At 45.4% G+C, this 27,140-nt stretch overlaps 1 protein-coding gene and 2 pseudogenes across 1 annotated transcript; 1 reads left to right on the forward strand and 2 right to left on the reverse strand.

Annotated features, from left to right (window-relative positions):
* Positions 1-1,729: 1,729 nt before the first annotated feature.
* LOC110147452 (ras-related GTP-binding protein C pseudogene) lies at positions 1,730-2,994 on the reverse strand (annotated as a pseudogene).
* Positions 2,995-7,090: 4,096 nt separating this feature from the next.
* On the forward strand, positions 7,091-10,707 carry LOC110147448 (BOLA class I histocompatibility antigen, alpha chain BL3-7-like; annotated as a pseudogene).
* Positions 10,708-20,469: 9,762 nt separating this feature from the next.
* On the reverse strand, positions 20,470-27,001 carry LOC110147451 (soluble scavenger receptor cysteine-rich domain-containing protein SSC5D-like). The gene is made up of 2 exons (XM_020908923.2): positions 25,859-27,001; positions 20,470-23,925 (listed from the first exon to the last, which is right to left on the reverse strand). Exons 1-2 carry the CDS (start codon positions 26,915-26,917, stop codon positions 23,845-23,847), a joined length of 1,140 nt encoding a protein of 379 aa, XP_020764582.2. The 5' UTR covers positions 26,918-27,001; the 3' UTR covers positions 20,470-23,844.
* Positions 27,002-27,140: the final 139 nt, after the last annotated feature.

A 27,140-nucleotide genomic window follows, 5' to 3' on the forward strand; every position in this document is an offset into this window, starting at 1 on the left:
GAAAGTACATTGGTAGATGCCAGGGGCTGGGGAGTGGAAAGGTGGAGAAGAGGAATGGGGAGTTACTGTTTAATGGGGACAGAGCTTCAGTTTAGGAAGGTGAAAATTTCAGGAGATGGATAATGGTGAGAGTAGCACAACAATGTGAATGTACCTAGTGTCCCTGAACTGTACAGTTAAATATGGTTACAATGGTACATTTTACATTATGTGACTTCCACCATAATAAAAAAACACTTTTAAAAAGTGGAGACTAGGATAGCAAACTGACATAGTAATTATTTTCACCACCACCTACATGCAGATAAAAAGCAGGTTTGCTTTAATAACTCCTGATTGACACATTACTAATTCTTATCTTTCCTTAATAAACCACAGTGGTAAAAATATGAAAAATAATATATGTATAAATGAATCACTTTGCTGTATGGCAGAAATCAACACAACATTGTTATACTTCAGTAAAACAAAATTAAAATGTATAAAAATTCTTATCTTTCCTAAATTATCATCTTAAATCCACATTGTGAAAGTATCTTCTGAAGCCTCTGAGATGCAGGAGCTTCTGGAAACCCGCTGTCTGAGGAAAGGGAAGCTGGAGACTGAGTTGATCCCCAACTACATGACGCTTCCAACAGGGGAGCAGAACAAATACAATGATGAAAGCATCATTCTTTGAATAGGTTGATATAGAGCCCTTGTTTGAGTTTCCTGAGCCATACAGAAAATTCCCATTGGCTATCCATTTTACATATAGTAATGTAAGTTTCCATGTTACTCTTTCCATACATCTCACCCTCTTCTCCTTTCTCCCCATGTTCATAAGTCTATTCTTTATGTCTATTTCTCCATTGCTACCCTGTAAATAAATTCTTCCGTACTATTTTTCTAGATTCCATATATATTGCATTAGGATACAATATTTATCTTTCTCTTTCTGACTTACTTCACTCTGTTCAATTCCCTTTTTTAACAGTGATCAGAATCATTTATCTAATGTAAGGGAAGGAACCCAGATATCTGGTACCTAAAACAGAGGTGCAAATTTTTCCTTTTGTCTTAAAGCTTGTTCCTCAACACTTCCTAGGGAACAAACACAGCAGCCACTGTTGAAACTTGCTCTCAACTTGATGCAGCATAAAATGTTCTCATTTCTTCAGAAACAAATATAGGAATGTCCTTTGCTACAGTCAGACCATGTGTCTTCTGAGTTAGCAAGCAAATGCATTTAGAAGGTCTGAGGTGTACAAGGTCCAAAATTGAAATCTGAGAGACAGTGCTAGAATTTAAGCAAGGCAGGATTTTTAGAGACTACCCAAATGAAGATCTAAGTGAAGCATATAACATTCAGTTCTTTTTATTATTTTTCAATTGGTAATTGATGACAACATTCCCTGGTAAGGATGGGTAAGTGGTGTTATCGCCAGGTACAAAATATCCCAGCTACTTAAAGTAGGGCCCCCAAGAGGAGAAAGACACACAGTGGTCTCTGGAATTGTTTTTTGCCTTTTTTTTTTTTTTTAAAAAGAAATAGTAGTGTCAGTTGCACACCACTGGCTGAACGGGTTTTCATCCAAATGAGAAACTCTACCCCTTATCTCTAATGGGACAGGCACCAGGTTCCCAGAAGCAGCAACTCCCATGTCCTGCAGCATGGGGTCTTTGACCCTGGCATGAAGAATAAGCTGACACAGAGCCCTGACTGCTGGCATCCAGGCTAGATGACATTTCATGGCGTGCAATTGTGTGTCAAAGCTTTCAGGTTGGGGGCACTGGTCTGGTGACTACAGCTCCTGTGAGAAGTCACATCCACCTCAAAAACCTCATGAATAGCTTTTCGGAAACAACAGAATTTATAGTCTATTAAGCTTTTTCATTCAAAACTTTCTTCCCTATGGATGCAAACCAGTGCCAAAAATTTAGTCACCTCCTTTAAATACAGGACAGTTGTGTTATTCAGCTTGATGATGGCCTTGGACTCTTTGTGGTAAGCACTTCCACTACTATCTTTCTTTAACTCAAATATACAACACACATCAATTACAATATCAATCATGTCACAGCAAATTTCCTATGACTGCATATCCACAGGAGAACTGTCTGTTGCAATGTAGATTTTGCTGACAACATCAAATAAAAAAGCTTTTTCAATACCTGAATTTGATATAAAGATATTTAATAGGTTTTCCAAGGTCGGTAGCTGTGGGAAAAATTTTTGCAGCACCTTACTAAAGGCTGCAAATATTGAATGGTCATAAATACTAATAAAATAAAAGCTAAGATGGAGTTTTTCTATCCCAGCATCTGCAAGGTCATCATTGGCCCTTTGATGAATGTCCCTCTGTGTTTATATTTTGTAACCATCAGACAGACCATCAACGTTGTGAATAAAAACCTCAAAATTCATGTCTAGGTTAACTTTGTAGGCTTTAGAAACAGTAAAGTTTTGTTAAAGCTTCCATGTAGTCATCCTGCGCATCAATGACATATATCAGTATTCCTGTCCCCCTAAAGATGATCTCAAACCAAAAGCTGGGTCAAAAAAGTCCATTTGCCCAGGAAAACCCCATATTTGGAAATTCACAAAGGAGCTATTAGGAATGTCATTTTTGTAAGTCTTGCTGGTCCTTTCCAAAAAGAGGGTCTCATTGGGTGACATTTTATGAAACACCACCTTCTGAATGCAGGACTTGCCCGTTGCTCCGGAGGCCCATGAGCAGAATCCTTGACTTGGAGCTGTCAGCACCCCACTCGGGCTACAATCTTCGCCGGCCCCCGTCCCAACTCCGCCGCCCGCCGCCTCCCCTTCCTCCTGCTTCACGACATAGTCAAGTCCTTTGGGAACGAATCCGCCGCCAGGTACTTGCCTGCGAGGGGCGTCTCCTCCGCCCGGTACTGCAGGGACAGGGTGCTGAAGCCGCAGCCGCCCGCGCCCTGACAGGCCAAGCCAGACCGCTGCCTCCCCAGTCCGCCGCCGCCTGTAGGCAGATTCATTACCATCTGAGCCAATATAAATTTAGATGAAATCATACAGATAGGTTGAGTGATAATTTTCTAAAATGTTTTATTATTAATATAAACAGAAAAGTGCCATAAATTGCTTTGCTTGGGTAGACTAACTTCTCCCCAGCAGACCACAGAGCTGGGGTGTAGACAAGTGAGCCCAGGGTTTTCCCATCCTCCCCCTGCAGTTCCCCTGAGGCAGTGACCTTCTCTTAGTCTCCCCTCTAGGGCCTGACCCAGGGCCTGACTCAGGGGCTCAATCAACACTCCCTGAAACACTACACTTGGGAAATGGCCTCTTGTGTCCAAGTCAAGACAGTGACTTCCTCTAGTAGGCACCCCCAAATACTGACTCTTACAGAACTTTTGATTTGCTCTAACAGCAGGACTGTGAATGTGGCAAGTGTAAATGTTGGCTTCTTTTGCTGACAAAACCATGGAGCCGGCAGCACTTGTGCTATTTCACAGAAGGCCCCAGAGGACAGAGTATGGCTGCTTATGATAAACACTCACCCTGCGCCCCCCCGCCCCGGCCCCCTACTCAAAAGTTTTTTTTTCCCCAGTTAGCCTTAATCAGAACATGTTTGAACTTGGAGGATTTCTTGAAGGTACATTGATTTGCTTTTCTTCTTTCATCTCGCTTGGAAGCTAATAAAAGTCCACTACAAATAACAAATATAAGTTGTCATAAGTTGTCCTGTGACACATGGATGGTAAAATTACGTGTCCAGTTCTCAATCTGTATCTAGCCTCTGTCCATCCTCTCTCCATCCATAAACATCTATCTATGCAACAATCTATGTAATGTACTAGAGATGCTTTTCAATCATGTTACCAAGGATTTGTGACATGAGTCTCTGTGTACTAAGTGTTCTGCTCAGAAGACAGTGGGAATGTCCCTGACGCCATGTGAAGATGGGCAGTAGGTCTCAATGGGAGTCGTCCAAAGTGGAAGATCCACTCGGGGTAGTCAAGGTCAAGTTCATACTGTCTCCTGTCCCCAAAGCATTGAGTCTGCCTTCCTGGGGGAACTTTGTTAAAATCCTTCATATTCTAAGAAACATCAGGGTGCAAATAATGAGCAATATTTACAATAACTGTGGGAGAGAGATAAAGTGATGGTTTTAATTACCTGCTACTATGTCAACAACAACCTTCACGGTATTCCATTACAACCGCTACTCAGCCATGTGAGAGCAGAGTCTATACCTCGGTTTTCGAGTGTATTACAGACTCTCAGCCCAAAGTATGAGCCAAACTGGACAAAACATGTGTCAATACTGTTGGATGAATACATTTGGGATCAGGACCTGACAGATTGGAGAATGTATTTGATATCAGAACTCTTCTGGAGCCGTCCTGACAGGAAGTAATCATAAATTGTCTGCTACCTCGCCTGCCAGGCCCTGGACACTGTTAACCTTCCCATATCACCCCTCAGCCAGGACAACCCTGATCACAGGTATTCCCCACATGAAATCTCACTATCAACTCTAACTTCTTCGGCTCACTTTGGCCTCCTTGATTGTCCTACTGTGTGTTTACCACTCTAGGGATTCAGGGACACCTCTGATTCCCTTGGGGAACTAATATCAGATCCTATGGTTCCAAATAGGAAAAGAAGTATATCAAGGGTGTATATTGTCACCCTACCTATTTAACTTATACGCAGAGTACATCATGAGAAACGCTGGACTGGAAGAAGCACAAGCTGGAATCAAGATTGCTGGGAGAAATATCAATAACCTCAGATATGCAGATGACACCACCCTTATGGCAGAAAGTGAAGAATAACTAAAGAGCCTCTTGATGAAAGTGAAAGAGGAGATTGAAAAAGTTGGCTTAAAGTTCAACATTCAGAAAACTAAGATCATGGCATCTGGTCCCATCACTTCATGGGAAATAGATGGGGAAACAGTGGAAACAGTGGCTGACTTTATTTTTCTGGGCTCCAAAATCACTGCAGATGGCGATTGCAGCCATGAATTTAAAAGACGCTTACTCCTTGGAAGGAAAGTTATGACCAACCTAGACGGTATATTAAAGAGCAGAGACATTACTTTGCCAACAAAGGTCCATCTAGTCAAACCTATGATTTTTCCAGTGGTCATGTATGGATGTGAGAGTTGGACTATAAAGAAAGCTGAATGCCGAAGAATTGATGCTTTTGAACTGCGGTGTTGGAGAAGATTCTTGAGAGTCCCTTGGACTGCAAGAAGATCCAACCAGTCCATTCTAAAGGAGATCAGTCCTGGGTGTTCATTGGAAGGACTGATGTTGAAGCTGAAACTCCAATACTTTGGCCACCTGATGCGAAGAGCTGACTCGTTTGAAAAGACTCTAATGCTGGGAAAGATTGAGGGCAGGAGGGGAAGGGGATGACAGAGGATGAGATGGTTGGTTGGCATCACCGACTCCATGGACATGACTTTGGGTAAACTCCGGGAGATGGTGATGGACAGGGAGGCCTGGTGTGCTGCCGTCCATGGGGTCTCAAAGAGTCGGACACCACTGAGCGACTGAACTGAACTGAACTGATGGAGCTAAAGTTTAATGATGAGACTTAATTGACAAGGCAAGAATTATATGGACAAATAAAACTCGACATGACTTAACTTGATGGTGTTGTTTTCCTGGAGCAATGAATGGTAAACTTGATGGCATAAAACAGATTATGTTTTTTTCTTTGAAGTGAGTGTGCTTGGTGAACATTAGCTTTACTCTGATGATGCTGAAAAGGATCTGATACACTGCAAGAGGAACAGAAGTAAGCATATCATGTTATAACAGAGCATAGAGTGGTATGTTAATTCTACAATCTGCTATTATTCACTTGTGTTAGATTAACTTAAGAAAACCTGGTGTGAATATCAGCCTGTCAAAATTCTCATGCTTAGATGAAATTCAAAAGATGGTGTTCTAATCTTAACATAGGCCTTGCACAAATATTGCTATGTTGTATTTCCTATTGCAAAAATGAGCTGCTTCTTTTAGGAAAATCAAAAGGCTTATAGTCATATTTCAAAAGGCAAATTAAGATATTTTTCTAAAAAAAAAAACTTCTAAGATGACATAGGAAGTACACATCAAGCACTTCTGCTACATTCCAAAGTATTATATCCCAAGGAAAATAATTTGTCTGAGCTGAACTAACCTCTTTTTCATGGAATACAATGTTTATTTGAAAAAATGAATGATGCTGGAAGATCTACAAAACTTAGTGAAGCATTGTATTAGTTTAAAAAATTTATATTAGTATAAAAGACAGTCAATGTGCAACATAAACTTATGGATTTTAGTGTAATAGAATAGGAAATATTCAATAATATCATTTTAGGCCACTTTCAAAATAACTTTGAGAAACTACCACTTTTGTAGTTTTAGTTTTGGATCAAAGATGAGCTTAGATAATTATCTGAAAAGTGATTTAAAATACTATTACGTATGTGTGGGCTTTTTATTTTCATAGATTTCAACCAAAGTAATGGATTTAACATAGAAGCAAACATAAACATCCAGAGATCTTCTAATGAGAGTGACAAGAACAGACTTGCAAAAATATAAAAATGTAAAAAGCTCCACTGTTCCCACTGTAGTGTTTATTTGGGGAAATAGTTATATTCCATATTAACTGTGTGAGCTATTAATATTATTCTAAATAAATGAATAAACAAACTCTAACTCTATTATTTCTACTATGGAAAATATCGATAGAAGTAACTATAAACAAAATTACCCTTGGGGTCCTCACTAATTTGTTGGATTGTATAAATATTCTGACCAAAATGTTTTGAAAATCGCTGACTACACAGCCTCTGGGCCAGGACTCAGGGAGTGGGACAAAAAGCTCTCGGTGCAGGACAGAAGGGATCAGGACAGAAGGGATCAGGACAACGTCCCAGGTTCCCCGGAGGGCGAGGCGCTCAGGGTCTCAGGGTCAAGGGCCCTGTCTGGGGCCGGGACGCTCCATCTTGGGTTTCCCGTCTCCCCAAGTTTCACTTTCTCTCTCACAACCCGTGTCGGGCCCTCCCGCCTGGACACGCGTGACGCGGCCCCACTTCTCACTCCCATTGGGTGTCTGATTTCTAGCTGCCAATATTCATCTCCGCGGTCCCCGGTTACAAAGTGTCCATCCACACGCTGGACTCGCTTCTCCCCACACCCGCTCCCCAGACTCGCTACTCCCATCTCCCCAGGAGATGAGGATCAAGGGGAAGAGGACTCTCCTCCTGCTGCTGCCCGGTGCGCTGGATGTGACCGAGACGCGGGCGGGTGAGTGCGGGGTCGGGAGGGAACGGCCTCTGCGGGGAGCGGCGAGGGGACCCAGGGAAGGAACGATCCCGCCGCCCTCGGCCAGACCTGCCCCCTCCCCCTGTCCCGTCCTGTCCCTCCCTTGCTTCCCGCCCCCTCTTCTCTGCCCCCCAAGTCCTGGTCCTTTTCCGACATTTTCGGCCTCACGAGCCCCTCGCCCCTCCCTCCTCCCAGTTTGTCACCTCAGACCCGGGATCCGAACCGCAAGGAGGGTCGGGCCGGGTCTCACCCCTTCCTGCCCCCAGGCTCCCATTCCCTGAGGTATTTCTACACCGCCGTGTCCCGGCCCGGTCTCGGGGAGCCCCTCTTCATCATCGTCGGCTACGTGGACGACACGCAGTTTGTGCGGTTTGACAGCTACGACCCTAATCCGAGGATGGAGCCGCGGGCGCGGTGGGTGGAGCAGGAGCGGCCCGAGTATTGGGATGAGGAGACTCAGAGAGCCAGAGACGCCGCACAGACTTTCCGAGTGAGCCTGAACACCCTGCGCGGCTACTACAACCAGAGCGAGGCCGGTGAGCGACGCGGGCCCGGGTCCAGGTCACGACCCCTATCCCCAAGGAACGGCCGGGGTCGCCCTGAGTCTCCGGGTTCGAGGGTCACCCCAACACTGCTGAACACGCCCGGCACCCCGACCCGGGAGGAGCCGTCGGGACTTGACCCGGTTTCATTTCAGTTTGGGTTTAATCCCTGCGGATGGTCTGGGCGGGTTAGGGTCTCACACCCTCCAGGAGATGTACGGCTGCGACGTGGGGCCGGATGGGCGCCTCCGCGGGTTTGATCAGTTAGCCTACGACGGCAGAGATTACCTCGCCCTGAAGGAGGACCTGAGCTCCTGGACCGCGGCGGACACGGCGGCTCAGATCACCAAGCGCAAGTTTGAGCAGCGCCGTGTGGCGCCGTGTGGCGGATGACTACAGGAACTACCTAAACCGCGAGTGCGCGGAGTGGGCTCCGCAGATACCTAGAGAGCGGAAAGAACACGCTGCTGCGCGCAGGTATGAGGGGGGCGGAGCCTCTCTGATCTCCCCTTGGGCTGGAGCTAGCCTCCCACGAGGAGAAGGAAGTGGGGTACCTGTGGGAACAGCACCCCAACTTCTTATCTGGAGAGGGAGGAATGCACCCAGGTTTTCGTATTCTGTACAAGACAGTGACTCGCCAGTAGCTTCATTTCTCTGAAGGACAATTAAGGAATCCAGTGTCTTTGGAGAAGAAGCAGGAAACCATCCCTGAAATAACTGGTCAGCGGTGCCCTTTCACCCTGCCCGCCATCTTATGACTCATGACTTTCTCAAGGCCTGTTCTCAGTCTGAAGCAGCATAAGAGGCCAGACTCCAGCTTTTCTGAGTCATTTAGTTTCCAGCAAAGTCAGGACCATTGCTCTGTATTCTCCCCCTCAACGTGGAGCGTCCTACCTTGGATCTCACCCTGACTCCAGAACTTTACAAGGACTAGGAGATTTTCCCAGACCTCAGAGCCCAGGCTGGTGTCTGGTGTTTGTGCTTTTTCTTTTCAAACTCATTTTCTCATCATTTCTCAAAATGGTCACATGATGCTTCCTCCGTGGCCCATGGGAGTAACAAAAAGTGTGAATTTTCTGATTCTTCCTCAGACCCTCCAACGACACATGTGACCCATTACCACATCTCTGAACATGAGGTCACCCTGAGGTGCTGGGCCCTGGGCTTCTACCCTGAGGAGATCTCACTGACCTGGCAGCGTGATGGGGAGGACCAGACCCAGGACATGGAGCTTGTGGAGACCAGGCCTTCAGGGGATGGAACCTTCCAGAAGTGGGCAGCCCTGGTGGTGCCTTCTGGAGAGGAGCAGAAACACACGTGTCATGTGCAGCATGAGGGGCTTCAGGAGCCCCTCACCCTGAGATGGGGTAAGGACGGGGATGAGATGGAGCTTTTCTCAGATAAAGCAGGAGCCCTTCTGGATACAGTTCAGCAAGGTCAGGACTCAAGCCTGAGGTCAGGGCCCCTTCCTTTTCCTCCACAGAACCTCCTCAGCCTTCCATCCCCACCATGGGCATCACTGTTGGCCCGGTTCTCCTCGTGTTGGCTGTGGTGGCTGGAGCTGTGATCTGGTGGACGAAGCACTCAGGTAGGGAAGGGACGGAGGCATCTGAGTTTTCGTGTCTCACTGAGGGATTTCAAGCCCAGGTAGAAGTTTGCCTGCCTTGTTCCTGGGAAATACCATCCACACATATGGGCTTGCTGGTCTGGAGCTGATGCTAACATTGACCCTTTTGTAAAGTACATGTGAAAACGAAAGATAGATTTTTCACCTTCATAATTCCAATTGGGGCCTGTTTCTCAGCACTTGAAGGTCGGAGGGGAAGGTCCCCACTGAGGTCAGACCTCTAGAAGGGTTGGAGATGGTCCAGTCCCCCCACATCTCCTTTCTTTATATTCCTGATTCTGTCCTGGATTTTTAGTTACAGTTCCAAAAAGTTCTCTGGGGTCCAGAACTAGGGGGTTTCTCTAGGATATCATGATTCAGTCTTCTCCATGGATTCTCACGTGATGTTTTCTTCTTGCAGGTGAACAAGGAGGGAGCTACACTCAGGCTGCAAGTAAGTACAGAGCGAGTGTGATTCCTGAGACCCTTGTGAGGGTGCAGACAAGAGGCCATGGGGGCTCACCCTCCTCAAAGTTCCTTCTCTAGTTTCTCTCCTGTGGGTTCTGACCATATCCTGGTCTTGTTCTCCCCCAGGCAGTGACAGTGTCCAGAGCTCTGGTGTGTGACCAGGGCTCTCATGGATCCTAGAGGTGAGACCCTGGAGGGTCCTGACTGGGAGAGGAGTTGCTGCAGGGAGGGACACACTGGGTGGTGGGGGTCTTTGAGTGGGACATGTGAGCATGTGGAGGGCTGTTGAGAATGTGAGCACTTACATGACTGACCTACACTGGTTCATGAATCTTTTCTTTCACAGTGAGAGACAGCTACCTCGTGGGGACAAGATTCCATGTCCCATCCCTGCACTATGACTTCAAGATCTTCTGACTTCTCTTTCTGCAGAAGTCATCTGAATGTGTCTGTGCTGCTATTAGCATAATGTAAAGAAGTGGTGAGCCTGGCACCCACTCTGTTCACCACGACCCCTTCCCACACTGTACTGTTTTCTCTTCTCTGATGGTCCTTCCTGATCCAACAGAGGCTGGGGTTGGGCTGTCTCCATCTTTGTCTTAACTTCTTTTGCATTTTCATATTTTATTGAAAATCAGGATCCAAACTACAGGTTTCCCCCATGGGTCCTCATCTATCTTGTACCCTAGTGTTTGTCTATGTGGGTCTGTTTTGTAAAACTGTAAAGATGTTTGTACAGTTTTAGTATGTCTAAATGTCTTTAGTAATATTAAAAGCAAAGAAATTGCTTTTCCTTTATGATCAGTTTAGTCATCTTCATATATGCTTTATCCTTACTAATCAAGTCTTTTATTTCATTTTGCAGTTTTTTTTTCATTTCCCTCGAAATATCAATGTTACTGGTTTCTAAGAACTCATTTATGACTAAGGATAGTAGCTATTTGTCATGCAGCTTAAATGAAATACCATGTTTTATTGCCACCTGGTAAGCCCTTAAAGCAGAGTCTAATTTAGGTTTATATTTGGTTGGAAAAGGACAGCTCCAGGGAGGGTGAGGCAGGAGGCAGAGGGGCCTGAGGGGCTGGGCTGTGGCCCCAAGAGCGATGAAGGTGGCCAGTAACCTGGGGGAGGGGAAGGAGTGGGTCTGGGCCCAGAGTGCACAGAGGCCTGGTGAGGCCCCGGGTGGGGAGGTGGCTGCACCTGCTAGTGTCCCCTGGGAGGAGTCAGTGCATGCGCACAAGGGTCATGGGGAATTAGGAGTAGGGTGGCAAGAGAAGATAGAACTGAAAGCCAGGGTGCACATTGAAAGGACCTACATAGTGGGAGCAGTTGGAGGGAGTCCGCAGAGGGTTCGGGTCAGGCAGCCAGCACAGGGGGCATGGGGCTGGGAGAAAACCCCCTCTAGGGAAAGACCAGTTGACCCAGTGGCATAAAACAAAGATTTTGTTGAGGTAGTGAGAGCCCGTTGGGATGACGGTGATGAAGAGAGGGTGATGAAGGCCAAGGAGGTGGGCAGTGGACCAACGGCAGTATTCCTACTGTGAAGGAGGGGCAAGAGGATGCAGAGGAGATAGTGGTGAGGGTCTGGGACTTGGGGACAGGGGACGAACATGGCTCAGGGGTGACCCACCTTGGGTTAGGGTGAAGACAGGAGAAGAGGGGTGCCCTGGGTGAGGGAGGGTGAGGGTGAGGTGGTGATTTGGGGAACCACAAGAGGGGGCCTGTGATTAATTACTTGGTGAGGGCCCAAGGCACTCAGACAAGGGTGGGAGCAGGGCAGGGTGCCATGGGGGAAGCTGCAGAGGGACCAGATCAAGTGGAGTCCAGCACCTGTGGCCTGGAGAGTGGAGGAATCCAGAGGGTGAGGTTTAGGATGCAGGAGTGGGGGAGGGGCCGTGTTGGGCGAAAGGCCCCCCTTGGATGAGGGCCAAGAGCAGGTGCCTGCACGGGGGCGGAGATAGGAGGATGGGTGTCAAGTGGGGGACAGGTCCTCCCCCAGGGGCTGGGCACTGTGCTCAAGGCCCAGGGATCATTGGCAGGAGAGCTCCCCCTGGTGATGAAAATAGGGCTGTGAGGGTGGAGGGAAGTGCCCCTGAGCAAAAGTCACCCTGGGGGAAAATAAAGGCTAGTAAAAGCCGAGGGGAGGTAGGAGCCTTGCAGGTGACTGATCCTTGCAGGTAAAGACCCATGAGGGGAAGAGAGGGACCTGTGGTGGGAAAGGGGATATGGGGGTGGGGACTCCCTAGGAAGGGATCAGGGAGCTGTAGGGAGGAGGGGGCAGCAAGGAGGGGAGGGCAAATCCCAAAGGAGCACAGGAGATGGCAGGGGAAGAGGTAAGAAAACAGCTGTGGGAACACCAACACAGCAGAAAGTTTGAGTTCACATTAGTGGGGAGGTGGGATGTGAAGAGGGAAGTGGGGAGTGGAGACCACAGATATCGCAGGAGGAGTCTTTTGGCCACAAAACCACCAGACTAATTTCTGTCTATGAAAATAATAAACAGTCTGTAATAATAGAATGGAGTTTTATTTGAGCCTAACTGACTAGCCTATAAACCAGCTACTCAGATAATTCTGAGAAGCTGCTCCAGAGATGCAGAATTTTCAGCACAGTTTATTTTTTGTTGTTGCTCTTGGTTTATTTTGTTGTCTTTTGTTTTGGTTTTGGGTTTTTGTTTATTTTTTGGTGTTTTTTAGGCACACCAAAGTATTAGTTCCCAGGCCAGAGAATGAACTCGGGGCCAACAGCAGTGAAAGTGCAGAGTCCTAACCCCTCCACCACCAGGGAATTCCCTTTAAACAGAGTGGTATGTCTTGTCACAACAAAGAACATTAAACAAGTTAGGAATAGATTTCTCCAAGGTTCAAAAAACAAAACCCAGACCACACGTGCGGCACATGCAGCACGGCCTTGGCACTAGGAGGTAAGTCTTAATGAAAGGAGGACCAGGGTCTGCAGCCCAGAAGAGGGGCATTTAGTTTTTAGGAAGTGTGCTTCAGGCCTTCGTGTCCTTCCCAGAGCTCCTGGTCGCTAGAAAAAGACCTTTAACTCCAAGGACTGAGGCCCCCTGAGCAGTCAGCCTGGAAACTCCTTTATTCCTGAGATCAGAAATGAGAAGAGGGCAGAACTGGGAACAGAAGGAGAAGACAGCACTCAGGGGCCTCGGAGGGCGCCCCACGACTGCTGGGAAGTGGTCACCTTAGCCTCTGCCCTCCAGGAGCCCTTGCATGCCTCTGACAGGAGCAACGGGGGAAGTGGGGGGCAGCCTTCCCACCCAGGGGGGTCAGAGGATGGAGGTGCGTGAAGAGGAGGAAAGCGGGCAGGGGGTGCAGCAGGGAGAGCAGCCGTTGGAAACTGGGAAGAGACAGAAAAGCGGGATGTGCTGTGGTGGCAACAGGTGGTTGCAGCAGGCCGTGTGTAGACCTCGGCCGCTTCTCGACCTTACCTTGCCCCCCCACGCTCCCCATCCTCACACTCCCCCCATCCCCTCCCCAGGCCCCACCCCTCCCCGCCCCGCATGTGAGATGGTCCCCACGACACTCACCGAATCCCACCCACACCTCTGAAGCCGCCCCAGGCTCCCAGCTGAGGACCTCAGTGAACCCCACTCCCCAGCGCGGTAGCCAGGAGTTTCAGAAAAAGGCAGCGCGGGCCAGAAACGGCGGGACAATGAGCTGCCTCGCCGGCCGCGCGGAGCTGGACCGCTAGGTGGCGCTGCTTCTCGCCGGGCGATGCCGCCTCCTGGTGTGTGGTCAAGTGGAATCTGTGAGTTCCTTTGCCACTCGCTTCTCCTTTTTGCGCCTCCTCCTTCTCACTTGTTCTATTCTTTTTCCCTTTTTACACTCACCCTCAACCGTTGGAGGGTTTTAGCTGTGCTGGCCCAGGACCTGGGCATTTTATCTTTTCTGTGGGAAGACCTGTCTGGGGCTGTGATGGGAGGCCTTGATGCGGTGATGGAGGCCATAACCCGGCCTTGTCTCTGTTTCTTCGTCGCTTCGTCGGACTGGGGCTGTTAGGCGAACACCCCAACTAAGGCACATACGTGCTTGAATTTAACACACACGGTTGAGTTCCTGTGTTTCTGCGCCCATCTTTTTCAAGGAGAATAGTGTATCTCTTCAGACGGAATTTCATCCAGGAAAAATAAGTGGCCTGGAATTATTGATGTTCCAGGAATTACCCTCAGAGCCTGGACTAGACATGTTTCTTCTGTTTTAATGATATTTTACACCACCTAAACTCATTAGGAAACCCACTGAGGTGGGAAATGTCTCTCATTAAAAACAATCCAGGTAACTTCTCCAGTAACCACCTGCATTAGCCCACTAGCTCCCCTCCTTGCTGAGGGCCATCCCTGGATTATCTTCTAAGATCCATCAGTTCCACACTCTCTGGTGACCCTTTAGTGATTCTCAGCTCTTCCCACGCGAACTAGACCAGAACACTGTGGAGTCTTGTGCCACAAGCATTGGCTTGGATTAGACTCAAAGCACTTCCTCTTCAAAGGGCAGCACTTTGAAAACTAGGAATCTATCATGTTAGTCGTGATGGAAGGAGATTTCTGGAGTTGCAAGTACCAAGTCTACCAGAGAGGGAAAAAAGGATTGATTCCCGGTTTCGATTAACGTGCCATAGTATCTGAGATGCTTTCGTTGGGGTAAGTTGGTTGAAGGTTGAGTGGGACATCTCTATTTTTGCAATGATTTTTGGTGAGTTTAGGATTATTTCAAAATGAGAAGGAGGGAGAGAATCAGGGAGAGGAAGCAGAGAGAAGAGAAAGGAAGTGGAGGGGAAGAGAACAAAGAAGAGGCGGGACACTAAAAATGTCCTTAATGAAAAATTGAGGACATTTCAGGAAAAGGGGCTCTCTTTATTCCTGAGGTTTTGGCCCCAACTGTATTGTGACTTCCCACTTGAGTGAGTGAACTGGATTAGTGAACATGCCTGCTTACAGTGACTTTTTCCTAGACGAGGCTGGGTTGTGTGGAAGCCCACCTCACCATGTTCTGTCATGTCCCATAAGTCCTTCCCTCTTAGGCCTCCACAATAGGGGCACTGAGCCATCAGGAAGACCGTGGAGCTTATTTTTAAACCCACTATATGTCCTAGTGCTTTAACATATATTATTTCCCTGATGTGTTTTTGCTTATTTGACTGTTTTTTTTAATTTTTTTACCAAACTTGTACATGTATATATTTCTAAAAGTCAAAAAAGTCCTACAAGCCATAATGAAAAGCTGTGGTGCTTATACCACTTTCCAAATCTCTGATTCTCTTTTCCTAGATGGAAACATTTCAATAATCAATTGGCTTTTATCTTCTTGTTTTAACAACAGGTTATATCACAGGAGGAGAAATTGGGAGGTTGGGATTAACAATTACACACCACTGTATATACAATAGATAACTAATAAGGACCTACTATATAGCACGGGGATTCTACTCAATATTCTGTAATGGCCTATATGGGAAAAGACTCTGAAAAGAATGGATATAAGTTTATGTATAACTGTTTCACTTTCCTGTACACTTGAAACTAATTGTTGTTCAGTTGTTAAGTCATGTCTGACTCTTTGTGACCCCATGGACTGCAGCACACCAGGTTTTCCTGTCCTTCACTATCTCCCAGAGCTTGCTCAAACTCATGTCTATTGAGTCAGCGATGCCATCCAACTATCTCATCCTCTGTTGCCCCTTTCTCCTTTTGCCCTCAATCTTCCCCAGCTTCAGTGTCTTTTCCAGTGAATTGGCTCTTTGCACCAGCTGGCCAAAGTATTGGAGCTTCAGCTTCAGCACCAGTCCTTCCAATGAATATTCAGTGTTGATTTCCTTTAGGATAGACTGGTTTGATCTCCTTGCAGTCCAAGGGACTCTCAAGTCTTCTCCAGCACCACAATTCAAAAGCAGCAATACTTTACACTCAGCCTTCTTTATGGTCCAACTCTCACCTCTATACGTAACTACCAGAAATACCATAGCTTTTACTATAAGGACCTTTGTTGGCCAAGTGATGTCTCTGCTTTTTAATACACTGTCTACGTTAGTCATAGCTTTTCTTGCAAGAAGCAAACGTCTTTTAATTTCTTGGCTGCAGCCACCATCCACAGTGATATTGGAGCCCAAGAAAATAAATCTGTCACTGTTTCCACTTTCCCCCTTCAGTTTGCCATAAACTGGTGGGACCAGATGCCCTGATCTTAGTTTTATAAATGTTGAGTTTTAAGCCAGGTTTTCACTCTCCTCTTTCTCTTTCATCAAGAGGCTCTTTAGTTCCTCTTCACTTTTTGCCATTAGGGTGGTATTATCTTCATATCTGAGATTGTTGATATTTCCTTTGGCATCCTTGATTCCACCTTTTGATTCATTGAGCCTAGAATTTAGCATGATGTACTCTGCATAGAGGGCTTCCCTGGTAGCTCAGCTGATAGAGAATCCTCTTGTAATGCAGGAGACCCTGGTTCCATTTCTGAGTCGGGAAGATCCCCTGGAGAAGGGATAGGCTACCCACTCCAGTATTCTTGGGCTTCCCTGGTGGCTCAGATGGTAAAGAATCTGTCTGCAATGTGGGAGACCTGGGTTTGATTCCTAGGTTGGGAAGATCCCCTGGAGGAGGGCATGGCAACCTACTCCAGTATTCTTGCCTGGAGAATCCCCATGGACAGAGGAGCCTGGGCTACAGTCCATGGGGTTACAAAGAGTCGGACACGACTGAGCAACTCAGCACAGCACAGCGCTCTGCACAGAAGCTAAATAAGCAGCATGACAGTATACAGCCTTTACATACTCCTTTCCCAATTTGGAGCCAGTCCATTATTCCATATCCAGTTCTAACTGTTGCTTCTTGACCTGCATACAGGTTTCTCAGGTTATAGGTAAGGTGGTCTGGAATTCCTGTCTTTTTAAGAATTTTCCACGCTATGTTGTGATCTACACAGTCAAAGGCTTTCACATAGTCAATGAAGCAGAAGTGGAGGGTTTTCTGGAATTCTCTTTATCCAACAGATGTTGGCAATTTGATCTCCAGTTCCTCTGCCTTTTCTAAATCCAGGTTGTACATTTGGAAGTTCTTGATTCACATAATGCTGAAGCCTAGCTTGAAGGATTTTGAGCATAACCTTACTATCATTTGAGATGAGCTCAACTGTATGGTAGTTTGAACACTCCTTCGCATTGCCCTTCTTTAGGATTGGAATGAAAACTTACCTTTTCCAGTCCTGAGGCCACTGCTGAGTTTTCCAAATTTGCTGGCATATTGAGTGCAGCACTTTAACAGCATCATCTTTTAGGATTTTAAATGGTTCAGCTGGAATTCTCAGTCCATGGGGTCACAAACAGTCAGACACGACTGAGTGACTTCACTTTCACTTTTCACTTTCAGCTGGAATTCCACCTCCTCCACTAGCTTTGTTCATAGTAGTGCTTCTAAGCAACTAATACAACATTGTGAGTCAACTATACTCCAGTTTAAAAAAGAAAAGTTGTATCAGTCAAGGTTGAGTGAAAGAACTAGAGGTTACTCTACATATGTTAAATAAGAAAGGGTTTTACAGAGGCTGTCAGGAGCTTTTGACATCTTTAGAAGGACTGAGGGAACAGATTGCCAGCTAAGCCTGCTGAAACTATAACCAGAACAATGTAGATATATCAGATGTTCCTTTGACAGCTTGTCTATAGATTTGTCAGTAATTTGTCACCAAATTCTCCTTCAATCATGTAATTTTCCTCTCCATTCAAATGCATGCTAATTAATCAGTTTCATCTTTTTCTTGGACATAGCTTTCTGTAGCTAGTAAAAGAATTCTTTTTATTCCTGAGGTTTTGGCTCCAAACTCCTGTTTCAATCTGGACCTGTTGACCCCTGCTTAACATCTGAAAGTGACAAATTATTTCAGATTAGACATTTATGTATATAAAACAATATTGCTTAACACTTGAAGGTGACAAGAAAACTCTGGAACTTTCTTGACTCAGGACAGAAAAGAAAGATAGGACTGTTGGTTGCCAAGGACACTGTTTCCTTTGCAGTTTTGACTGTCATTATGTGTAGTTTGTGCTATGGAGAAAAATGTAGCTTTTCCTTGATATAACAGTGATCTAAACTAAGGTTGAGAGAGATTACACTCTGTTAAGGAGTGGAACTAGATTAGAACCCAGGTTTTCTGACTTTCTCTTCTCTGGTGTCTATTTTCACTCCATAACTTACCTACACTCAAAAAATGACTGACTCATTTGTGGCAAAAATCATCAGAAATCCTATAGTCACTAGAACAAAAACCCCTGCAGAAGTGGGACACCCTGTCATTACTGTAGCCTCAGTGCTGAAGTGAATCCCTGTCCCAGAGCAGGTGCTTAATAAATGTGTATAGATGAATGAATAGGTAAACGAATGAGTGGTGTGGCTGTTTATAAGTGGGAAAACACAACTCCTGAAATGTTAAGCACCTCGCTGAAAGCCAGTTATATTTTACAAATTACAAGACGTGTGTGAACATACGCTGTGCCCAGTGCCCAGCAAGTGCAAAACAAGGAGGGAGCTGGGGTGCGACCCTGTGAGATGTAATGCCAGCCAGCCTCCCCTGAGAGACCACAAATTTCCAGGAGAGGCTCACCTCTTAGAGGACCACTACCCAGCCATTGCCACTAGAGGGCGCATCGAGACATTTCATAAAGAAGATACAGGCAGCCCAGGAGCCTCTTTTTGTTCTGGCCGTTTGTTGTCATTGTCAGTTTCTTTGACGTTTTTTTACTATCCTTGTATTCCTTCTCCTTCGGCCCCCGCACCCCGTACTCCCCACCTCTCATTACTTCTTTTCCTATGCTGACTATATTTTCAAGTTAAATCTTCAGTTTAACAATTTTACCCCATCGAAATTTTCCTTATGCCAGTTTTTATCATCCTGACATTTATGTATTTGACTTTACTAGTGAGTTCTATTTTTTAAATACTTGCAGGTCTGTGATCCAGTTTCCAACCCTGCATTATACCTCAGTGCCATTCACAAACTGGGTATCAACTGCAGGCAGCTAAACACAAGCAGTGAATACTAATCAGAACAAAGAAGAATGGATCTGCTATGGTCTCAGCGTGAGAGAAAATGCCTCTGCTCAAGCGTGCATCCAGGCTCCCCTTGCTTGCTGCCCTTACAGTTACATGACTGATAGTAAATGTCACTGCTGAAGGCTCCATGACTTTTTTTAAGGTTCCCAAAGAAGGTGTAGCACATTAAGAAATTTAACAACTTTTGCATCTACCTGACAGTAATGTCCACCAGCTCCCCCCAGGCACCTTGAAGGCAGAAACTGTTTATATGTCTCTCCACTGTGTCCTCGGAGCCACACAGAGTAACTGGCATATGTGTCCTTAGTAAAGATCCGATGGATGGTTAAATGAATCACCACACACCATCTCTCCCACGGGTAGGGCACGGGAGCTGAAAATCTCTCCTGAATGGAGAAAGTCACAGTTCCGTGAATCTGCCCTGATTCAGGGCTGCTGCCTTGAAAACTCTTGGGGTGGGGTCCTGAACCAAAAACGGAGCAATTCAGCTTGTGTTCAGTCTTCAAATTCTTTTGAGGGTGGGGCCTGAGATGCTGCAACTATTTTAAAAAGCAGAATGCACCTGTCAAATAAATGCCCTCAATGTCAAAACTGAAGACACATTTCCTATTGTTCATTGCTCACATGAGCTCAGAAAAGTTTATTTGTGTCTGTGTGTCCCAAACTCATTTTCAGGCTGGGGTCTCCCCAAGAATGGGGAAGGTGTCCAGTTTCTCTTGCTTGGCTCAGAACTCAAAATAGGTTAAACACTAGGTCCGAGAACCTGTCACTGCAAGCCTAAAGAAGAAGAGGCTGAAGGATAACGGTTTGCTGAAGAGGGTGCTGAGGTTTGCTTGAGATTCAGCTCTAATGAGGAAAACAGTGGATGAGGACCTGAGTTTTACTCCGCCTCTTTCCGTCCCACTCTGCCACTCAAAATTCATGTGTTGTTGTTTAGGCAGTGAGTCATATCCAACTCTTTGCGACCTCCTGGACTATAGCCCGCCAGGCTCCTCTCCTCTGTCCATGGAGTTTTCCCACGCAAGAATACTGGAGCAGGTTGCCATTTCCTTCTCCAGGGGATCTTCCTGACCTGGGGATGGAACCCAAGTCTCTTGCATCTCCTGTATTGGCAGGTGGATTCTTTACCACTGAGGCACCATTTGGGGACAATTTATTTAACTCCTCTGAGCCTCAGTCTTTGAATTTCAAAAAGGGGGATGATTTTCCTACCTCACAGAGCCGATGTAAGGATTAAAAGAGACCAAGTGTGTGAAAGTGGCCCAGAGTGCCCATAGACATGTCATAAACCTCAGGTCAATTACCCTGTCTCCCTTGGGAAGATTTTCTGTGTCTGCAGCAGCTGAGGGACCCACCCTAGGCTTTGGGCTTCATCCCAATACATACTTCTATTAAAGTACCTTACAATGGAATTGTTGGTTTTCTTGTCTTCAAGGGCAAGAACTATGTCAATTCACTTCTGTTAGTCTGACATCCTTGTTCTCAAAAGAATCTACTGGACACTCATTAAAGGAATTTTAATTTCTTTGTGTTTCCGAACAAGACTAAAACTGAAGAAACAGCATCAAAAGCAAGCATGTGTTCATTTGTTTATTCCAAAATATGCTTATTTCATCAACTCTAAAAAGACACTGAGTTTAAGATACACCATTACTCATGTCACACTAAGAAAGAAAAAATGCTGCCAACTGAAGTAGGACATACTGCCAATGGCAAGACATGTCTCCTACTTCTTTATTTATTTGCACCTCCTTTCCAGTGTTCTATTTTAATGTCAAACTGAAATTTCAATTTAAAATGATTTGTTTTATAATTTTGAGTGCACACAGATAATAAATCCCCTAAAATGTAGTAAAGAATTAATATGGGAAAGACAATTAGCTAAGTGTTCTGAAGTTGCTCCAAAAGTGGGGAGGAGGGTGGTATATAGGTTTTGTATTTTTAGATTCGGGCATTTGTTTATATTATTAATTGGAAAATTTTTGTTCAATACAACATTGATCTAATGATAATTTCATTTAATATTTTTTAGAAGGAAAACTGTTACCTTATTAGTTTGTTTAGAAGTAGAATATAGTATGTTTTATTTCATCAAATTTTGGTCAAGACTTTTGATACTTTCTGATTCAGCACTTGTGTGTGGTTAAGATTTAAAATCTTAAAGCTTCTGCTCTCTGCAATATCTTACTATTTGTTATAGGAGCTTTCATTAATATTAGACAAAGGCAAATGCAGCAGTTAAAGAAAAGAGCTTAAATTGAAACTTTCTTTTTTAATTGAAACTTTTAAGATGAGACTACTCTTTTTTTCGGAACTGAGGTATAGTTGAGATACAATATTATATAAGTTTCAAGTGTACAACATAGTGATTCACAATTTTTCAAGGTTATATCCTGTTTAGAGTTATTATAAAATATTGGCTATATTCCCTGTGTTGGATATATTATAAAGGATATAAAATATCCTTTTATTTTATACATGGTAGTTTGTACCTTTAAATCCCTTCCCTTATCTTTCCTCTCCCCTCTGCCTTCTCCCTGCTGGTAACCACTAGTTTGTTCTCTATATCTGTGAGCCTGTTTTTGTTGTTGTTGTTGTTATAGTCACAAATTTGTTTTATTTTTTAGATTCCACATATAAGTCATAGCATATGGTATTTGTCTTTCTCTGTCTGACATTTCACTTCTTATATTGCAAGTTCATCCATGTTGTTAGAAAAGGCAAAATTTTATTCTTTTTTATGGTTGAGTAATATTCCATTGCGTATGTATACCACATTTTCTTTATGCATCCATCTGTTGATGGATAGTTATGGTGCTTCTATATCTTGGCTATTGTAAATGGTGTTGCTATGGACACTGGGGTGCATATATCTTTTTGAATTAGTGTTTTGGGTTTTTTTTTTTCTTTGATATATACTGAGGAGTGGAATTGCTGGGTCATATGACAGTTCTATTTTCAGGTTTTTTTTTTTTCTATTTTCAGTTTTTTTAGAAATTTCCATACTGTTTTCCACAAGAGGCTGCACTAATATACATTCCCACCTACACTCTACAAGAGTTTTCTTCACATCCTTGCCAACCTTGGTTATTTGGTTCTTTTTGATGACAACCATTTAGATTATGTTTAAAACTCTAATGTAATGGGGGAGAATGAAGAAAATGATTATTGAATGCCAACTCTTATTTCTTACATTGCTCTCAAGATCCCTATTCTCAAGGACCTAACATTCTAATGGAAGGAGATATACAGTGAACAATGGAAGGAGATATACAGTGAAATTAAAACAGAGATTCAACTTGCAAACTTCTGTTGGGATGCTCTATAAAGGAAAAAAGTGTGGTGATGTATAGACTCTAGAGTTAGGGGTTTTAGATAAATCACAGAAAAGGTCATGACTAGATTAGAAAAATAACTACATGTTATTAAGGTATCAAACAACACCTTCTGTAGTGAGAATGTTGAATCACTTCTGCTGGACAACTTCACCAAACATTCTCGTTTGTAAAGACAGGAGACTGGGCTGGAATGTGCACTCACAGACATTTCTGTGAGGGGTGACACACCCAAACGGGCATAAATCTTGTTCAGGCACAATTCTTTAAGGGGTGTGCTTGCTCGGTCTCCCCAGTCTGGGCAGCACAGTAACAGCATCTGGCAGTTGGGGTCACCTGGATTTTGTACTTCTGTGTAACAATACCTAAGGAAAGACTTTCTCAATACATTGGGCTAAAGAAGAAAAGAGGATTAGCTGAGTGGGGCTGGACTCACACTGGATGAACTGTATACAGTCGCTAAAGAGATGACACGCATAGATACGTGTAATAAATTATAGTGTCACAACGAGTATGAGCATAATATGACGTGGAAGCCACTACCCAAGCCTTGTATGCCAGGGTCCCAGGAGTGGTCAGGGAGGGATTTCCCTGACTCTTTGAGTCTTCCTATTTGTCCTTTGGGATGTTTCTGCAGCATCTTCACCTTGTCCTTTTCTACCTTCAGTACTATCAAGAGACCACATCTCTGTGGGCCCCCTTCCCAGCAGTACCTTGCAGAGGTGGTCACATTCTGGAGATGGAGGCTAGATGGTAAGATGAGAGAGGTGGACTTGGCAAAGCCCCCACGCTTTTGGCAGAACTGCTGACCCAGAGGGACATGGGTGTCTTGGGGGTAATTGATATGGGCCAGTTGACTCTAAGAATCTCCTTTACCCTGGGTATCCTTATGCCATTATCCTATGTAGTGATACAACCCCAGGATCCGTGGAAGCAGCAAAAAGAACGAAAATTGAATTTCCCTCTAGTCCACCTGGTATTCAGTACATACTTGATGAGTGACTAGTCGGCTTCATCCTGTAGATGACCCTACATCCTTAAATGTGTGCTCTTGAGAGAACAGAAAGCTGTATCCTTCAGCCAGATGGACCGAGATGAACAGACAGAAAGGCATGGAGTGTTTGACCCATGCTGGGCCCTTTTGTTAAAATGGCTGGATTTAGATACATGACCTAGACAGAAACAAGTATTTGCTTCATTTCTTTGATCAGACTTAGTGAATATCTCTTATATCTGAGTTATGTTTATCTTCCCCAAATAGTTTTCACATCCAAACCTGGTAGATAGGTAAAGGTAATTTTCCTGAAGACATAACCATGGCCAGAATTAGGTGATACTCAAAGTGGACGGCATTCTTCCGAGTGTCCCTAACATGCTTATTCTCAGGGCTGGCCACCTTCCTCATCTGGTGGTTCCGGGGCTCTAGACTGGGGGAGGAGAGTGGAGGCCTAAGAACACATATTCACACTTCGTGGGTTCTGTAGAGGCTGGGAGGAGTCTGGTTTGCTCAAGAACCAACCGTAGGCACTGTTGGGATCCTCCTCATGGTGCACTCCAATCCATGACGTGGGGATGATAAATAACTCTGGTGAATGGATTTAACGGCTGCAGGAAATAATTTTTCTAGGGAGAAAGAAAGTGGTTTGTTTTTAAGACTTTGTTCCTCTCTTAACCTGGTGGTTGTGGTTTATAAAGACCTTCCCATTCATTTGTATGACTCTTTCCTATTTGTCACTTTCTTCAGATCCCGGGACTTACTGCAGAAGATGCAGTTTCCAAAAACGCTGAAGTGATGTCAGCAAAATAAAACTATTTTGATCAGTGGATTTGGGGGAGGTATAGAAACACAGATGATTCTGTTTTTTTTAACTTTTTTGGTTAAATATTTAAAAGTTAAGAATTTAGTAAGTTTGGGAATACGAACTTTCCTTTTATTTCCTGTATCCTGGGTCTTTGGAATCGTCTCTTATTTTTAGTCTCTACAAGAGGTTAAGAAGGTGCCCTTGCTAGTGGCCACCCGGTGCCAGCACTCAGAGGCTGGCTTGGAGGGAGGAAAGTCTTCCCCAGCCTGGAGCAAGAGTATCTGACTTTTCATTGTGAGCCATGTGATCAAAAGGCCACTTGTTTGTGATTCCAGTGAAGTCAAGGGCCTCCATCTACTGAAGAATATTGAACGTGACTCATGCATGTGTCAAGTACATATGAAGGCTTTCATTTCTGTTTCCCTTTTGTCAGTCATCTTTCAGAACTCCCTAGTTTCACGGTATGCTTTTGGTAGAATTAAACATGAACACCTCAGCTGAATAAAGCCTTACGTTTGGCTTAATCACACAAACGGATCCTGTGCTATGAGTTTGCCTCTTGGGACAGAGGTCAAATGCACACTGCCATCAGTGACCAACAGGAATGAATGTGGTTTTAATGACCTGCGTGAGCTGGCTAATCATGTAAGCCGACCCTGCTGAGATTCCAATGTGCACTTCATCCTTCAGTCAGGATGGCCCCAAAGGGCTGGCCCTTCTGTGTTCAGCAGAGACCACAAGCTGAAGGCTTGGATTTTAGACCAAAGGTCAACAGGAAGTCTCAGGGCTGGCACAGAGTCCTTTTATCTCCTGTTTTAGAAACAAGGCCCCTCAGAGACAGAAAAACACCTAGAGCTCCCCTTTGAGCACTGACATCCATTGTCTGTCCAGGAGAGAGTAGCCCTGCTCATAAAAACCTACCCAATCTTAGTTTTAAGAAATCTGCAAAAAAAAAAAAAAAGAGAGAGAAAATCTGCAGAATTCCCCAGTGGGTAGCAGTTAATACAAAGTAACAAAATTTCTGATATGCTGCTGCTGCTGCTAAGTTGCTTCAGTCCTGTCCGACTCTGTGCGACCCCATAGACGGCAGCCCACCAGGTTCTGCTGTCCCTGGGATTCTCCAGGCAAGAACACTGGAGTGGGTTGCCATTTCCTTCTCCAATGTATGATGAAAAGTGCAAGTGAAGTCACTCAGTCATCCGACTCTTCACGACCCCATGGACTGCAGCCTACCAGGCTTCTCTGTCCATGGGATTTTCCAGGCAAGAGTACTGGAGTGGGTTGCCATTGCCTTCTCCGAATTTCTGACATGAGTGGATGTCTAAAATGCTTTCATTTTCTCCTCTTCTCTTATCCCTGCCTTAATTTCTCATCTTATAAAAATTTACAAATTTTTGCATCTGTACTTACTTAATAGTTCAAGCCTTACTCCAGCTCACATTATGTTTTAATATATTTGTGCTCTTACGGTCCTCTTTCTGTGCTCATTTTCTCTCTCCACATTTTCTTCCCCTTCCCTCCACTCTCCTTTTCCCTCTCTCGCACCTTCCTTTCTCCCTCAGTTCTGCCCTCAGCTTTTTAAGCTTCTTGCTCCTTTTTCTCTCTCTGTGTCTCTCTATCTTTGCAAAGCTCGCCCTCTGTAGGTTTTCTCACTTCTGACAGTTTTTTATGTTTCAGCCCCCCTTGCTCACCTCATCCTCCTCAGATGCTTTCATTCCCATAATGTCCTTCACATTTCAGGGCCAAATACTCACCACTAGGAAGCCAAATCCAACAAAGATTGCAACAGTGACAGCGGTGGCAGCCAGGGAAATGAGGATGATTTTGATGGGTGTCAGGAGCCCAGGGGGTTTCACTGCTGTTACTGAGTCTGTTCCCTCCAGTTGAGTGTCTGGATATTTAGTGGGGTAGTCGTCTGTGGTCCCTGAGTCTGGTGTGGTGTAGTCCTTCATGGTCCCAGGGTCTGGTGTGGTGTAGATCTCTGTGGTCCCGGGGTCTGGAGTGATGTAGTACTCCGTGGTCCCTGGGCCTGGAGTGGTGTAGTCCTCTGTGGTCCCAGGGTCTGGAGTGATGTAGTCCTCCGTGATCCCTAGGTCTGGAGTGGTGTAGTCCTCCGTGATCCCTGGGTCTGGAGTGGTATAGTCCTCCGTGGTCCCTGGGTCTGGAGTGGTGTAGTTCTCCGTGGTCCCTGGGTCTGGAGTGATGTAGTACTCTGTGGTCCCTGGGTCTGGTGTGGTATAGTTCTCCGTGGTCCCCAGGTCTGGAGTGGTGTAGTCCTCCATGGTTTCTGGATCTGGTGTAGTGTAGTCCTCCGTGATCCCCAGGTCTGGTGTGGTATTGTCCTCCGTGATCCCCAGGTCTGGAGTGGTGTAGTCCTCCATGGTTTCTGGATCTGGTGTAGTGTAGTCCTCTGTGATCCCCAGGTCTTGTGTGATGTAGTCCTCTGTGATCCCTGGGTCTGGAGTGGTGTAGTCCTCTGTGACCCCCGGGTCTGGAGTGATGTAGTCCTCTGTTGTGTCTGGATCTGGCATGGTGTAGTCCTCTGTGATCCCCAGGTCTGGAGTGGTGTAGTCCTCCATGGTTTCTGGATCTGGTGTAGTGTAGTCCTCTGTGATCCCCGGCTTTGGTATGGTATTGTCCTCTGTGATTCTCAGGTCTTGTGTGATGTAGTCCTCTGTGACCCCCAGGTCTGGAGTGATGTAGTCCTCTGTTGTGTCTGGATCTCGTGTGGTGCAGTCCTCCGTGATCCCCAGGTCTGGAGTGGTGTAGTCCTCTGTGATCCCCAGGTCTGGAGTGATGTAGTCTTCTGTCATGTGTGGGCTGTCAGTGACATGATTCTCAGTGGTCCCTGGGCCAAAAATGACAGAACTTTGGGACTTCTTTTGTGGTCCAGTGCTTGAGAATCTGCCTGCCAATACAGGGAACATAGGTTTGATCCCTGGTCCAGGAAGATCCCATGTGCTGTGGGGCAGCTAAGCCCATGTGCCACAACTACTGAAACCCCGGCACTCCAGGGCCCATGCTCTTCAACAAGAG

Source organism: Odocoileus virginianus, chromosome 27, assembly GCF_023699985.2.
Source record: "Odocoileus virginianus isolate 20LAN1187 ecotype Illinois chromosome 27, Ovbor_1.2, whole genome shotgun sequence".
In the NCBI taxonomy this organism is placed as follows: Eukaryota; Metazoa; Chordata; class Mammalia; order Artiodactyla; family Cervidae; genus Odocoileus; species Odocoileus virginianus.